At 54.8% G+C, this 15,462-nt stretch overlaps 4 protein-coding genes across 4 annotated transcripts; 1 reads left to right on the top strand and 3 right to left on the bottom strand.

Moving 5' to 3' along the window:
* Positions 1-213: 213 nt before the first annotated feature.
* Positions 214-2,280, bottom strand: BDZ99DRAFT_150813 (uncharacterized protein). Its single transcript, XM_033712780.1, has 2 exons — positions 1,999-2,280; positions 214-1,922 (listed from the first exon to the last, which is right to left on the bottom strand). Exons 1-2 carry the CDS (start codon positions 2,075-2,077, stop codon positions 349-351), a joined length of 1,653 nt encoding a protein of 550 aa, XP_033571674.1. The 5' UTR covers positions 2,078-2,280; the 3' UTR covers positions 214-348.
* BDZ99DRAFT_525534 (uncharacterized protein) lies at positions 2,149-2,886 on the bottom strand (the record flags this gene model as incomplete). Its single annotated transcript, XM_033726006.1, has 1 exon — positions 2,149-2,886. The coding sequence occupies one exon, from the start codon at positions 2,884-2,886 to the stop codon at positions 2,149-2,151; it is 738 nt and encodes a 245-aa protein (XP_033571673.1).
* Positions 2,887-4,528: 1,642 nt separating this feature from the next.
* Positions 4,529-7,589, top strand: BDZ99DRAFT_544651 (uncharacterized protein; the record flags this gene model as incomplete). Its single annotated transcript, XM_033726819.1, has 5 exons — positions 4,529-5,074; positions 5,128-5,240; positions 5,289-5,618; positions 5,671-6,254; positions 6,305-7,589. The coding sequence occupies 5 exons, from the start codon at positions 4,529-4,531 to the stop codon at positions 7,120-7,122; spliced, it is 2,391 nt and encodes a 796-aa protein (XP_033571672.1). The 3' UTR covers positions 7,123-7,589.
* A 2,189-nt stretch (positions 7,590-9,778) lies between these two features.
* Positions 9,779-13,190, bottom strand: BDZ99DRAFT_150774 (autophagy-related protein 13). The gene is made up of 3 exons (XM_033712779.1): positions 12,780-13,190; positions 12,626-12,721; positions 9,779-12,572 (listed from the first exon to the last, which is right to left on the bottom strand). Exons 1-3 carry the CDS (start codon positions 13,005-13,007, stop codon positions 10,122-10,124), a joined length of 2,775 nt encoding a protein of 924 aa, XP_033571671.1. The 5' UTR covers positions 13,008-13,190; the 3' UTR covers positions 9,779-10,121.
* Between the last annotated feature and the right edge of the window lie 2,272 nt (positions 13,191-15,462).

Below are 15,462 nucleotides of genomic sequence, written 5' to 3'. Positions count from 1 at the left end.
TTTGCAGAAACAACAGTTATACGCTCGATTTCTCTGTAGTCCAACTGCATGCTCGCGATCTAAATGGTTGGCTCGCATTTTACGCAAAGGAAGAGATATCGCAGACTGAAGTGATAGGAGGTATGTAGCGACAGACGTGTAGGACCAAGAAGCTCGGGTTCAAAATGTACAAGTGAGCAAGGTAAAAAAGGGGTAAATGTGAATTGATGAATGGTTGGATGGTGATGTCGGCATCTGGCCCAACGGGGTCATAAGTCATGTTTCGTGAAAGAGATAGAGTGATAGGGCTGGTGATCAACTACGGCTCCCTGCTGGCTTGCAGTCCGAACGGGCTGCTTGGCTGAGTTGTCATATCCAAGGGCCGCCAGCAGGATAATTGGATACGTCGACGCTTAAGTCGAGAGGTGGGTCGAAAGACGTAAGCCCAAAGTTGGTGACATCGTCAAACCCCAGCCATGGGTTCGACGTTGGAATGTCTTCGATGTTGTTCGGGATCATAATGGAGCGAGGTGCGTACTCGTCTGTCGAGTAAAGCGAGTTCCCGTCAACCGGGACACTGGTCGGCGCATATGTAGGAGCGCCCGACATGCCTTTCGAGGCTTCAATATTGGGGGACTGGAAAGGCATGAAGTTCGAATTTACACCCTGTTCGAGTAGGCTTTCGTTGAAACGCTTTGTGAAGTCTAGATCAAGTGAACGGCGAGCGTCGTTACCTGGCGCAGATGTTGGAGCTTGACGAAACTCGGATCCGCCAGTGGCCGCGCGCATCCGGTAGGATGGTGCGTCACGGAACTGGGCACTTTCGTCCCAGGGAAGGGACTCGCCCATGACTGATTGCGGAGCCGTATATTCTACGTTCTCGAACATATTAGGCTCGCCAATTTCGGACTGTGCTCCAGAAGACGACGGGGTGAGGTTCGGAACGCTTTGTTTATTTGATTCTCCACTCTGAGAGATAGGGAAAGCGTTTGCCGATCGATTGGGTACCAATGGAAGATCCTTGGCTGACCAAGAAGGATTGATCCCAGCCGAAGGGATGGCCCAGTCGTTTTCCAGAGCTGGCAAGTATTCCTGGGACGGAGAAGTTGATAGACTGTCCAGACCAAATGTCCCGTTTCTAGACGCCGTTGTTGGAGTCCACGCCCACTGTGTCTGCGACGGAATTGTGTCGCTGAGCTGACTGTCGGGTGAGCTTCCGTCATGAGGAAGTCCGTTCTCGGGATGCTTTGCGAACATTGGCTTTTGAGGGTCGAAAGGTGCGTAAGTCCCGTTGAACATGCCGTCTGACGATGCTAATGGCAAACTATCCACAGAACGCTGAGCTGGGGAGCTGAAGACGCTGTAAAAGTTGCTGTTCGACAGAGAGAGCGTATCGAGCGACCGCTGTGCTGGGTTATTAGGCTGTTCATAGATGCGCTTAATGTTGTCATGGGAGTAGTGCCCTAGGGGATCGTGCAGGGTGTGAGGGCGTGGGATCTTGTACGGGGCACCGGAGACGTGGGCGGCGTTGTTCAACCTGTGGCATGGCTTGTGATGGCCATTGGCGAAGACGGTCAAAGTGCTTTCCGACTGTGTTGCCGTGAGTCTGGGCTTTGGCTTGGGCGGGTGCTGCGCAAGCTTGAGAGCGCCCGTGTCCAGCTTCAGGTCGAGGCTCTCTTTCTTCACGAGGCCGCAGGTGCACGTTGCGCCGCTGTGACAGCCGCAGTTGTGACCTCCGACTGCAGAAAGGTTAGAGATGCCCTCGACGCTGACACCAGCGAGAAGCTCACCCTTCAAGTCGCCCTTGTCTTTGGCCTTGTCCTTGTCCTTCTTGTCACCGCAGTCGCACTTGGCGTGGTGGGACTTGGACTTGCGAGCACCACGACAATGCTCGCATTGCTTGACTGGACGACCCTTGGGGTTGATGTGGTGGAGCTCTCGATCTAAGAAGTACAAGTTCAGCCTAGGTTCTAATGGGACAGCTACGCGCGAGGTGAGCAGGATGACCGAGAGATATACCAGTATGCGTGCAGCCGCTGACGCGGTGGCCCTTGATGCAGGAGGCACACGCCCATTTCTCGCCCTCAAACGTAGGCATTGTGTAGCGGCGGAGTCACGGCCGGTGGTCGACGCACAGCGCAAGGCGGTCTGCGCAAGCGGTCGGTGAGGCTAAGGGTGAAAGGCGACGCCGACGGGGCTGTCGACGACGGATTGGAAGGCGACAAGTGTCGAAACAAGCAAGCAAACGAAGCAGGAGGGTATCTTTGCAAATGGAGAAACGCCGAGTCCGTCAAACGCCGCGACCGTCAATGGAGTCCAGAGTGGAGAGTGGAGAGTGAAGAGGCGGTAGAGGATGAGGAGGTGAGGCGGAGGAGAGGCGGAGAGGAAGAAGAACTGGCCGAGCCGTGCACCTAAAGGCGCTGGCCGAAACGCGTGGGACCTCTGACGCTTTGGAGCGACCAAAACGACAAGCTGTGGGTGGGTGTCGTGGTGGTAGTTGGTGGATGAGAGATCAGAGAGGTGAGGCAGCCCGGCGGTCTTGTAGCGGCGAAGCGAAGCCCCAGCACGCCTGGGCACCTGGGCACTTAGTTTTCTTTTCCACGCTGCGCTCGACCCGCACAGCTCGCTCCCAGATGCACGAATGAATGCTCCACGGGCCGGGGCTTGGAGCGCGCCCACTGCCCACTGCAACACCAGGCCGGCCGTCCGTGCCTGGGGGGCCTGGGGTCTTGGGGTCCTCGGATGGCCCAGCTCACCGCACTCGCCGTGTGGCAGCCGTTGCTGTGCTGCCGCTTGGTCGATGACTTGCAGTGCCAACTCGCGCGCCAGTCTGTGACGCCGGACGCCCAGCTCAGACCTCCCCACGCTGCTCTTTGTGCGCGCTCGACAGGTGCCGGCAGCGAGCATCACGCGACGTCGGCCTCGCAGCAGCGCGCCCGAATCGACCGCGCCCCGAATGGAGTTGTCGTCGACTGCATGGCTCCCGATTGACGCCGCTCTGCCACCTCTCACAGCCCTGCCGGCCACCCACGCTGACTGACCATGGAACATTCCCTCGCCGGTGACGCTATCGATCGACGGCGGTTGCCAAGCTGAGGATCCAGGGTCTTCAACCCCCAGCGAATCGCTGCCAGGCCAAGGCTGCTCCCCTGAATATGGCCGTGCCACTACTTTCAGGAACCTGGTGACGGTCTTGTATGCCTTGGATGCCCGTCGAGTGCCACATGCAGACCTCCAACAGCGCCCGTGAGACGCTGGTGCATGTATAGCCAGAATGGCTGTGCGCAAGGGACATCCGGCCAGCCTGCGGCACCGCGCTGCAGCTCCTCCACCCGACACCGGACCCACGATCTCTGCTGCTCCGCGCTGAGTTTCTGAAACAGTCGGGCACACGTCGATTTGTATCTTTAGGAAGCTGCCAATCTGCTGCCAATCTGCGGTCAATCTGCATGCCGCCTGCCTCTCCGCAGCCTGTCCTGGCGAGATCTTCGGTTACATGCAGCGCTGAGAACCCAAACGACGGAGCCTTGCCGCGAGGTTTCTCGCCATGCAGCGCAGAGCTGGCGGTGCCACCGTCTGAAAATAGGCAGTTAGTCCGCGCGGCGACGCTACCCGTGAGTATCTCTGTAGAGTTGGACAGAAAAAGAGGCCGAGGCTGGCCCCGCCTCTTGGATCGACTGCATCACAAAACGCCGAGAGTAGAGAGGACAATGGTGGCAGAGCACATGCAGTTTCGAGCGCCGAAGGAATTAACTCCGCTTGTGCTTCGTCAACCCGCTTGAGCAGATCGTGGGAGTAAAAGGACGATAAACTGGATTAGTTAACTTTACTTTGTGGAGATAGAAAGGATTGTGTTAAGTATAGGAGATGCATTGCCTCGTCATCGATCTCTATATAGTTCTCTACCCTGCCTGGGGTGCTTCAGTGTGTTGACAGAATTCCGGAGCCATTTGATAGGGTCCCATCTCTTTACACCACTGCAACTGTCTGAGGTCGCTAGCAAGCTCACTGGCTGTTCAAATGATGCACTTGCACCTCTTTTAGGCTCTTGAGTACATCGTGGAGCACCATAAGTAAGATTCTAATAGACATATGACGAGTTACCGCAAGTCTACCGAAATTCGTGTACATTTTCATGTGAGATCGGGCCTTAGCGTCCTGTCAAATGTTGGTGTTGTAGTAGTTTGGTGGCTTCCCTCAACGCAGTTGGTTTGAGTGACTGTATTCTAAGCAAACAGAGTCAGGAATGTGTGCCATGCGAGATCCGCGCATATTCCATGTTTACCTCTTGATGCGAGCTCGGCGGATGCTCGACTGTCGTCACCCAGTTCGCTGAAGGTTGGGTTTGGGGTTCGGACTCAAGATACTCCGTAGCGGACCGCTGAAACGCCGCCAGAACTTCACAAAAAGCAGCGGCCAACGTCACGTCGTGAATGTGAGCATCTCAACCGTGAAAAGATGCAATTGCAGCGCGATTCTTCGGTGCCCGCCGTGCATTCACGGCGCTGCTATTGCAACTGGCGGGCTAGGACCAATGGAGTAAGCGCGCATGGCCGAAAATCACCAGGAGGCACCTCGATCGTCTGTTCACCCTCCGTCCACTCTCCTCCGGCATCCACCATCCATCAACCCCGCAATCGCAAGTCCCGGCGCGGTCCATCTCGTCGTCGCGCGGCACCCGCGATCCTTTGCCGATTTCTCCGCCATGGCTGCTAGCAGTTCCTATCCGGATCCTAGCGACACCCAGATGAACCATAGCAGTGGCCTCTACGTCCACCAGAATGGTGCCATGTCCCCCGCACAGCACCCACAGCAGCAGCAGCAGCATGGCCCGACTGATCCTGAGCTGCAGCTCCAGGAGAACCTACAGCAGCATCTTGGTCGACACATCGCGAGCGCGCCGCCGCAGGAGCATTCCATGAATCCGCCCCATCACCAGGTTCACACCCCAATCCGGCCGACACACTCCCCGCAGCAGATGGCGCAGAACGGCCTCATGAGCCTCGAGGACCAGGGGCACTACATCGACGACGGGTCGGGTTCGCGCAAGCGTTCCAAGGTGTCTCGCGCTTGCGACGAATGCCGGCGCAAAAAGGTAACTTAGCCGGCGAAGAAATACATCAAACCTTACTGACGGACACACTATAGATCCGATGCGATGCGACCGGCGAGAATGGCCCCGAGGCCTGCTCCAGCTGCAAGCGCACCGGTGCGCGCTGCCAATTCAGTCGCCAGCCGATGAAGCGAGGCCCGAGTAAAGGGTAAGAGCACCCATTCCCTCACAGTTTCTTTGCAGCTCACAAAAACAGCTATATAAAGGAGCTTGCTGATCGGCTAAACACTCTGGAGAGCCAGATTGGCGGAAATCCTTCAGGCACTCCACAGCCAAGCTATGATATACCCTACGGCTTGGGGGAGCAGATCAACGCTTTAGCAGACATGCAGACTCCCACGCAATATGGACGGAAACGCACCCACTCCATGTCCGAGGGCTTACAAGACCCTTACGGTCCAACGCATCGACCTAACATGGGCTGGTCAGCCCAGGAAAACACCACGCAGCGTGAACAGTATCCGACCAACGGCGCTCCAGCGGGGATCAACTTTCCACACGACTCGAGTGAGGCAGTACTTAAAGCGTATGGTCCCTGCGTACAGCTCTGTTCTAGACCTATTGCTAACTAAACCTAGATACTATATACTGGTTCATCCCACGCTTCCCATACTCCCTCTAGACCCCGCACACCTGACACGCATATCATCATGTCCCCTCGGCCTACGGAATGCCTTTTACCTCGCTATGGAGTGCGCCATTCAGGCCTTGTCTCCTTCAAGTCTTCCACGGAATGAAGCAGGGGCCGCCCAACTGATTCACACTGCTCAGGGACTTCTTGTAAAGGCCGAGGCGACTCTAGGTGACGACGACCATGTTCGCCAATTCTATAACAACCTTGTCTACATTCAGGCTCTGTTGCTGCTCGCATTTGCGTCTGACAAGTCCAGCCCCTCTTCGATGAGCAACACAGCTGAACTAATCGCACGAGTTGTTGGTCGAGTCTCAGCTATTGGCCTCAACGATGCTAAGGTCCTCCACTCTATACGGGAACAGGATATTGATTCCTTCAATACTGCTCGACGGCTGTTCTGGGTTACTTTCATCTTGGACCGTTTCCACGCATCAAGCATGTCAACAGATCTCTTCATGCCGCTACGCTGCGGAAAAATCTCCAAGAATGACCATCAGGCTCTGGGAGAAGTTGCATATCACCTTGCCAGTAAGTTGAATCGTATTTGACAGGGATGTTCATTGCTAAACTCTACAAAGGGACCTCAAATGTGATTGGTCAGGTCGCGTACAGCATCCGGTCAAGCAGCATTCCAAACGATGACCTTGAAGCACCTGACGCATTCCCTACCTTAACTTCTACCTCGCCTGAACTCCTGTTTCTCGAAGGCCAGCTAGACAGACTAGAGGAGTCACTAGATGCGACAAATTTGTCGATCAATTCCCCCCCGCTATTGGCATTTCAATATCTTCGCTTGATTGTTGCCCGGATGTCTTCGTCTACCCCTCCTGGCGATATCCTGGCACTTACGCGGGAGCTGCTTACAAACCTCACTCATGGCCCAATCTCCCCGCTCAATCACATATTCGCAAGTCTGGTGGCAACCTCACTAGTTGAGATATCCGTCCGCTCAGAGACTCAGAGCGAAGCTACTACAGCAATCGCTGAGATGGACGAAGCCATATCAAACGGCCATATCGTGCACCGGAGTATCGAGGGATCCGGCTGGGACTCATCAATCCGGGACCTGCTGCGCTCAAAGCTTCCCAACGAGCAACCAGGATCAAGATCCGGATCAAGCGTGCAGCCAAACATGGCAGGTCTTCAACACCTGGCAGCCGCGGCCGTGGGCGAGCGCGCGGGTACAGATACAGGGGCTCGTCCGGTGAGCAGTGGTGGCAATGCTGCATCGACTGAAACCAAGGGCGACATTGCGGCCGCCGTTGCTGCGGCAAGCGAGGCAGCGGCCGCGCAGGCTACAGCTGCTGCGGCGCAGCAACAGCTGCAGACCTCGAATACCCAAGATTACGACCCGAGGGCGTTGCTCAAGGACGGCTTCATGAGCGCTCTCACCTAGTCGTTCGGCGAACCTCAACGATCTGAATGAAACAATTCCAAAAGTGCTATTCTAGTCAACTGGGCACGCCTATCAGGCTATCATATTACGACGGCGTCATACATCGGCTAGCTGCTCAAGCCATCGGCACAGATATATCTCGATTAGGGTAGACAGGTGGTTCCACTTTTCATTGTACACTATTTACAGTATCGAGGGGTGAGGTGTATTACATGCCCGTCTTTGTCTCACTTCTCCCCTGTCTTTCCTTCTATACCCTTACCAGACCATTGTTCTCTTTCCTTGCAGCCAGATCGTGGCTGGGGCGCTCGGTGCTGGGCGTGGTGGCTTGCGTTTCAGGTTTTAGTTGATCTCTAGGGCGCATGTTGTACCCATAGTCTCCAATACGAATTCATGCTGGTATGAGCCGGGATATATCCTAGGTGTCCTCCAGAACGTGTGGGGTGCTGTGAGTGCGAGAGGATTATGTGCCTGGGGCCGCGTTCGCGACTAGAGCTAGCCGCTGTCGTGGTCGCTTGTATGGAAGCGGGAAGGGCTGTTCTAGCGGCATCGTGAAGGCTGGGCTCATCTATCGAAAACGCATCGTGATGCTTAGGAGCATAGGATGTTCAACGAATCCACCAGCACGGACCGAAAGAGTTGATAACATGCAGGAGGGTTCGAAGCGGCTCCACTCCACTGCAGTCGGTCTGTAGCGAGCCTCGGGAAGCTCACAAACACGCTATTCTCGTGCTAAGTAAACCAGCTGAAAGGATCACGGTAAGCATGTGTAGCCTTTACGGCGGGTGAGCTACACGCCCAACTTCCTTTTCTAGCAACGCGGCGACGAGGCTGAGATCCGCTATCCGCCTGACGTCTGAGGGTCCCCACAGCGCCCGAATTTTTCCCTGGCGCCTGCAATGGTAGCGAGCGGGTCGTGGCGGGAAGTGGAGGGATGGAGGGGGTGGATAAGGTGGAGGATCGAGGCGCTAGAAGCGGAGTAGAAGGTTTAGAAGGTTCGCTGCAGCTGCCTGTTCAGGACGGGGTTGACGGAGGGGGAGCGGGACGTGCGGTCGGTATGCCTTTTTCCCTCCCTGTCAACCTCAGCTTTGAAGGTTTGGAATTGGCAGTTCATTGGGGAGCATTGTGGAGCGCTTCTCCCTCGTCTCGTGAGTACGTACTGTACTGGTAGAATCCGCACATCTCAACCCACACTGCCCGCCCTTGCTGGTCAGAGTTCCTGCAGAAGAATCGGCCACTCGAGTTAGCTATTGTGGCTGTGGAGAAGTCACACACCGGACTACTATCCTCAATATCGACAGTACATCCGCACGCGCACCGCCCTTGCGCGTTCGTCAGCGGGCTACGAAGATGCGGAGGCCCGGCAGGATCAGGATCAGCTAGTTGGAGTGGGTCGCGCTAGAAGCTTCGGTTGGGCTTCGGTGCATGGGTTGCGTGTTGACGGGATCCTGGTGCTCTTTGCGCTGAGAGTTTCCTTCGCCTAACTTGCTGTTGTCAGTGGTTAGATAGGATGGGACGGGTCGTGTGGCTGCAGGTAGCCTGGCGCTCTTAGGTCAAGTTGGTAGGGCGACGGTGAGGCGTACCTCAGCCTTTCAAGGTTCCTTTCACGTTTGGTGTTGGGAACCGAAGTTAGTACAGACAGTTGGCATTTAGCAGTTAGCAGTCAGTAGTTGGTGGGGGCTTGGATGACCAGCTACAGAGTACGCTAGCGTTCGTACGTACAGAGCCACCCTCCGGTGCATCACGAACCCCCCCTGCACGTCGGCAGGATTTGGGTGCCGGGTCAGGGCCCTGCCGTGGGGAGTGGATACGTCATGTCAGCCTAGCCTGAGCTTACGTGGGCTGGGATACTTCTTATGGATGGCTAAGGCAAGTTGGTCTGTGATGGTTCAAGTTTTAATGCGATGGATGCGTTTCACTTGGCGCAGCGCTCGTGATGGATACGCCTAGCCGTGCCTTCAGGAAGCTGAGCAGGTGCCGAGCAAGCAATGTCAGCGATGGCAGGGAGTAAGAACTTGAAGGAATTAGGCAAAGGTGGGGGGGGGGGGGGGGGGGTTGTTGGGGGAAGTCGTTCCTAGTTTATAGGATACGTATCATCACAGCGAGCAAACGACCTCTGAGAAGATAACATCACCACGTGTAATCCGTAACATTGACGAAAGCAGAAAACCTTGACGATACGTTGATGATATTCATTCAAAATAGCTAAGAACCTATATTCAAACCCCCTACCCACCCATCGAAGCCTTGAGGCTCCTATTTCCAATCTATTCACAACCATGACAATGAGATCCCACTCATCCAGAGTCCGCATACGTATACGCAGCCCGAATCCCGCGCAACCGCGACCAAGCCCTACCCTACACTCCGAGTACCCAAGCTCCGGCCCAGTTCAGTCGGGCCCAGTCTTCGCCGTCGCCCAAAGAGCACACCCGCAGGAAAGGATATAAAATACCAAAGCGAAAAGCAGAGAACAAAGCAAGAATGGATGAGTAGATCAACCAGAAAGCGAGAAATCACATATACGCGCCTGCTCGGATCTATGACTGACAAATGTGATGCGATGCGAACCGCTCACAGACGAAAATGAAATATAGAAAGGATTACGAAGTGGAAACAACAGCCACGCCAGATGCCGAGAATATAAACGCCAAAAGAACGAGGAAATAAGTTGTTTTTAATATACTGGTATGTGATGAAATGAAGGAGGAATACGTTTGTGGTCAATGTTGCGTTCATGTAGCCAACCTTCATGATCGTGATGCGATCTAGGGTCGCCTTGGAATAGTAGTCCGGTCCAGAAGGTAGTCGAAGACGGGAGCCAACCGCCAGAGTCGGTTGCCATGCCATTCGGATCCAGGGTTGGTGGTCACGCAGTCACAAGAATCAAAACAAAATCAGAGTCAAAATCCGGTACTCCAACAGGTGTTATCTTGAATCGGTAACTCGATTCAGCAGACCTCTTGCGTATACAATGCGCGGCGGCGAGGCTGTGCCACTTATTGCCATTGCGGGCCACCACGCCTTCGGTCACCACTCCCGGCACTTGAGCCGCCTCTACCTTCTTCGATACTGCGTCGGTTGACATGCAGCTCACTCATCTGGAACAGCAGAGGCTCGTCGTCGTCTAGAGCAGCTGTGCGAGAAGAGTTGAAGCTGAAGCGAGAATTATGCGTATTGAGACTGGTCGATGATCCATGAGCGGAGGAGAGGCCTCGACCTCGGACACTGAACCGATTGCGAGAAGTAGGGACTTCCGATGCCGACGAAGGACGACCAACATCTTCGCGAGAGTCCGGACGACTCGATATGGAGTCTACTTCCTGGTCGACGGGCTCGTTGTCAAGTGCACCTGTGAGCAGCTCACGATTCTGGAAGAGCCCACTGGAGGTAACATCCACGGCCTCACGCTGGAGTTCCGGATTCTCTCGATCAGTCTCTTCCGTTGGTAAGCTTGCACTTCGCAGCCCAAACAGATCAGGCTCGTCATCAATGGTCCTGTTCTGGGCCGCAGAACTAGACCTCCGAGGGTAGTTCCATGGTCTCGGAGATGTCGGAATATCAATCGCTGTTGTTCCTTGCTCCCTTCGACTTGCAGATCGGAGCGTTGTACGAGCCTGGGCTGTGTCCTGCTCAGGTTGGGGTGAATGTCTCGGGCGGCTCCTGCTCCGACGGGGTTCGTATTCTATGATACTATTCGCACTTAGCCGAGATGGAATCGCTGGAGTATGTGGTGTATGTGGCGAGATGGGCTTTCCTGGAGATGACGACGTTGAGGCAGAGGTACCGGCGATCATGGGAGGGACACTAGACAGCTGGCGGCTAGAGGATGATGAGGATCTGTGGAGCAAAAGAGATGACGACAGAGAGTCGGAGAGTTGTGCGTTGGAATCGCGCATGCGTTGGTATCTCGTGAGTTGAGCGGTGGTTCGTCTCATTGTTGCATCACGTGACGCATTATCGCTCCGGTTGAAACTCTTCAGATCCTTTTTCTGCTCGAGAAGTTTCAGGAAATCTGAGATATTCTCATCATCCGTTTTGATCGATCCGGAACTAGTTCCTTCGCCTTCGTTCAATATGTCTGAACCAGGTTGAGCCGAGGACGCGAGACTCCCTTTGCCGCTGCTCAGGTTATCGTCCTCAGTCTTACTTCCCCCACCAGAAGAGAATCTGCTCCGCCGATGTCCAAAGCTACTGCTATAGCGGCTTATTGGAGCAGGTTTAGGTGAGCTCGAAGCAGATGATGCAATCGCAGTCTCATTCGGTAGCGAGGGAGCTCTCAGGGCAGCCTGAGGTAAGGCGTTCAAAGATGTCCTATTTCGTGCTTGTAGCAGTGGATTGGTGGTGCTGCTAGTCCTGCCCAGCGAGCCAGATGGTGATTGTGGGATCTGGTTTCCTAGCGCAGGAGACGAAGATAGGGAGCCTGCTTTGAACGGCTGGAACGAAACCGAAGTCCGCCTTTGATAAGAAGGCTGCCCCTCAGCTGAACGCAGTGATGATTTGGAACCCATAGCAGTCCGGTGATTAGGTGGGAGCTTCTGCGGAGGTGAGTCTGATGGTGATTGCATAGGCATATCTCGGGCAGCTCGGAGTGCCGATATTGGGCTCGTTCCGGTGGCCGGGCCGACTTGGTGAAAGGTCGACAGACTTCCATATGCTTGGCCACGGTCGGGCACGTCCTGGGACTGGAGTTTGCCAACAGGAAGAGATCCAGGTACTAGGCCAGCTTCGTGCTGTCGAGTATCCTGCTGTCGCCCGAGTGAGGGCCGGAAGTAGTGGTCGTCCATGCCCATGAAGTGAGAGCTCAGCAAAGATTCAGAATCGTCTACTCGGAAATCACAGTTCGATCGACACACAGTTGAAATGCAGAGAGGACCGATTGGGGAATTCGACGCAGGCAAAACTTCTTTCTCCAAAACAGCGTCCGGTGAAGGGTATAATGGTACGGCCAGTGTGTCTCGGCGGGGGCTTTTGAACTCGTCATTGTAGATGCGGTACTTTAGCTTCAACGAGGGGTGGTTCGCAGGCTGTTTCGCCATACGGCGATAGTACTTCCATGCTTGAGTAAACCGGACGCAGGTAAACAGCGATCGAAATAGCACGACTGCCTTTTTGTAGACGTTTGGCAGCGCATCCTTAAGTTCAGACGGTGCAACAGAGTTCTTATCACCAATCTCAACTCTCCACCGCTCGAGCACAACCTGAGTAGACATGCCCATACGACTCGGAGGTCGCGCCGTGGATTCGGCCGGGGGGTTCAACGCCTCGGCAACATCCCATCTCTTCCCATCCGTATCAATAATGACCAGAGTCTGGCTGTTTGTAAGATCTTTCAGGTCCAGGTACACTTCTATGCACAGTGGAGGCGGCTTTTCCTGAATTGCGTCCATGGTCCTCCATTCCATTATATCTTCGGCAAACTCATCGGTATCATCGAGCACAACGTTGAACTAGGATCAAATTAGCAATCAGGTATATGACACGGAAACTAGAATTGACATACCCATTTGTTCTGCTTCAGTTCGCCAGCTTTGTTGAAAGCATGTGGAAGCACGGTCCTCGCAGATACGATAGTGAGGGTGGCCTTGATGAAAAATTGCTGCAACAGGCCGTCAGAATCTAGAACAAACATAAAGAATCCGGTTTTGAGAACGTACTTGTATGATCTGGTTTATCTTCTGGTAGTTCCTCTGCTCCACCTCCGTTCTCTGATCTGAGCGATCGACCATTTCGCCTTCTTCGTCACCTCCTCTCTCGCTGTATGGTATTATATCTGAATAAGGGGACTGAGTTCGATCCCGTGGGTTGTTGGTTCGTGTGGGATTTGTTTGTAGGGAGTTGGCTGCGGAGGCCATCCTTGGGGACGGGCGTGGGTGTTGGTACATTGTAGTGGGCGAAGGCTGAGGAATCTCAGGCAGTCGTGCAGCGCCGAAGAGGACTTGATAGTGACCAAGATCAGGTGTTAATGGGCAGTTACGGTTGCTGGGGGTGAAGTGGACGGGTACTGATGGTCTCCATCACGAGCACAGTGGGTCGAGGGTAGCTTCGAGGTCGCATGCGAGGGTCCAATAAGGAACAGCGGGAACGTCAGATAGAAGATTCACCAGACGGGTACACGGGAACAGCGCGTTGATGAGCCAGAGCTCAGGCAGCCATGTTGGACGTATGCAGAAAGCTACTCGATTGTGGTTGGAGAGAGGCTCAAGCACGGCGATAAGGTTGGCGATGGCCGGAGAGGGTGGTGAGTGGTCGTCAGGGTAGTTGAGGGGATCCCCGGGACGGGCAGTGCTGGAGAGAGGGCTCGGCGCGGTTCTGGTGTTGACGGACAGTCAAAGGGAACTGAGGGCGGAGGTCAGTTCGACGGTGAAGGCCCCATGTGACTCTGTCGAATGACGGTATGACCGATAGCCAGTGACAGGCCCGAACAGGTGCCGTGAGCAGCGGAGAAGACGCAAAAGAAGGGCTGGAGAAAATGGATAATGATGGCGAAGGAGTCACTTGTGTTTCCGCAGCAGTGTGGGAGGCGGTGGGTGGGAAAAAGGTGCTGGAGGGTGAGGCTTGAGCTCGTCCTCTTGTGGGTGCAGCTCAAGGCGAAAGCTGGGGCGCACGGTGGTCGGGAAGCCGGGGCGACTCTAGGCTAGTGAGAACGCAACAACAGGGACCCTGATGGTGCCATGCCGTTCACCCTGCAGTCGCAGAAGGCACCATTCAGCATGCAAACGGCGCGAATGGGCGGAGCAGCATGGAGTGACCTGAAGGCTGCCACCAGTGCTGCATCTCTCTTTCGCCCCCAGCGTTCTCACTTCCAAGGTTCTCCTCGATAGCGGCTCCGGAAGCCCTTCCCCGCCCACACCCTCGGCACGTGACCACCCCAATCCACCACGAATCTTGCTCGAAAGCTCCAGGGCTGCGCAGGTACCGTTCTTCTTTCTGCTCCTCTAACTCAGCCTCTCGGCCAACAAGCTGAGGAGACTCTGCGGGACAAAAGCCTGCACACATCGCCATCAGGCCGAGCCTCTGCCTTCCGGTGTCGTCGCCATCGCCGTCCCCAACAAGTTTCAACGCATCGGACCGGTCAGGCCTCGATGATCGGAGCGTCGTTGCACTGCATAACGTCCAGAGCATTCGGCTGGCGCGCCACCGTCATTGGCCTGGTGCTGGGCTGCCAACTGGGCAACATTGCGCCACGGCTGCCCTCCCGCGGCTGCCTTGCCAACACCCTCTTTGTGCACCACCACGAGCATTTCTTATCGTTATCATTAGTTATTGGCAGCCTGCGTCGGTTTGACGGGAGCTTCACTGCATGTTCCGATTGGAGTTGTTTCTTCGCCCCGCAACTTCACGTGGAGAGGGCGCAGCGCGTGGAGATGTGCTTTGATTGGAGACGGGAGTGCAATATTCAAGCATCAATCCTTATTCGTGATAGAGAGGCACAGAGAGTTTCTTGGTTTCTGCCTCAGCGACACTGGAAAACGCATTCTGGCATATTCAACAGCTCCGGTGTGATGCCCCGGTATCCTTGTTCTCCGTTTTCAGCATCACTCTTCAAATTTCTTGTTTATCTTCAAGTCTACGTCACCACTGATGCTCATGTTACTTTGCCCGCACTGTAACTCTCTTCAATTTCCAAGAAAGTACTATGATAGCCAGCTGCATAAGAGCTGCATTGATACAGGCAGAGCTGGAAACAGTGCTTGAACCCAACAGGCAGCAAGCGCCACCGAATTGACACGCTCCCCCTGTATCTCCTAGGCTTCCTACTCCACTCTGCACTCCTCTGTGCCTCAGCTGCCCCCTGGACTCGGGCGTCTAGTTTCGCTTAACTTCCGACCCACTCTTCCTAGCCCGAAGATTACTACTAACACTATCTAGAGTTGAAAAGCGAATCATCCACAAACGCAACCACTTATACCGTCATACGTGGCCTGCATAGCAGATATGGACAAATGTCGACATGAACTTTCCCACTGTACTTTGTACGGCAGGTGATCCTATTGGCGCTCTTTGCGAAGCGGTCAAGTGCTTGGCTCACATAGTCTCCAATAAGCGCTCTCGAGGTTGAGGGCACAGTATTCCAAAACGATACCCGTGCCTACTTGCCCAATCGTCTGACTGCCCTCTGAACGACACACCTTCTCGACCTGGGATGCCTTTCTCTCTTCAATTTCTATTATGTAATGTATGTTATATCACCCCAATGTGCACACTGCCCAACCCCAGCTGCTCACGTGACCATGCGCCGCTGTGGCTAAGGTCGGCTCAGGATACTAGTAAAGACTGTGGTAGCTAGGTGCAGATACGTACAGCCACCATAACCTCATCTTAGCGCCCGTGGCTTCT

Source organism: Mytilinidion resinicola, assembly GCF_010093595.1.
Source record: "Mytilinidion resinicola strain CBS 304.34 unplaced genomic scaffold BDZ99scaffold_21, whole genome shotgun sequence".
NCBI classification, from domain to species: Eukaryota; Fungi; Ascomycota; class Dothideomycetes; order Mytilinidiales; family Mytilinidiaceae; genus Mytilinidion; species Mytilinidion resinicola.
Note: the sequence above shows the minus strand (reverse complement) of the source record. Positions and strands in the feature narration are given on the sequence as shown.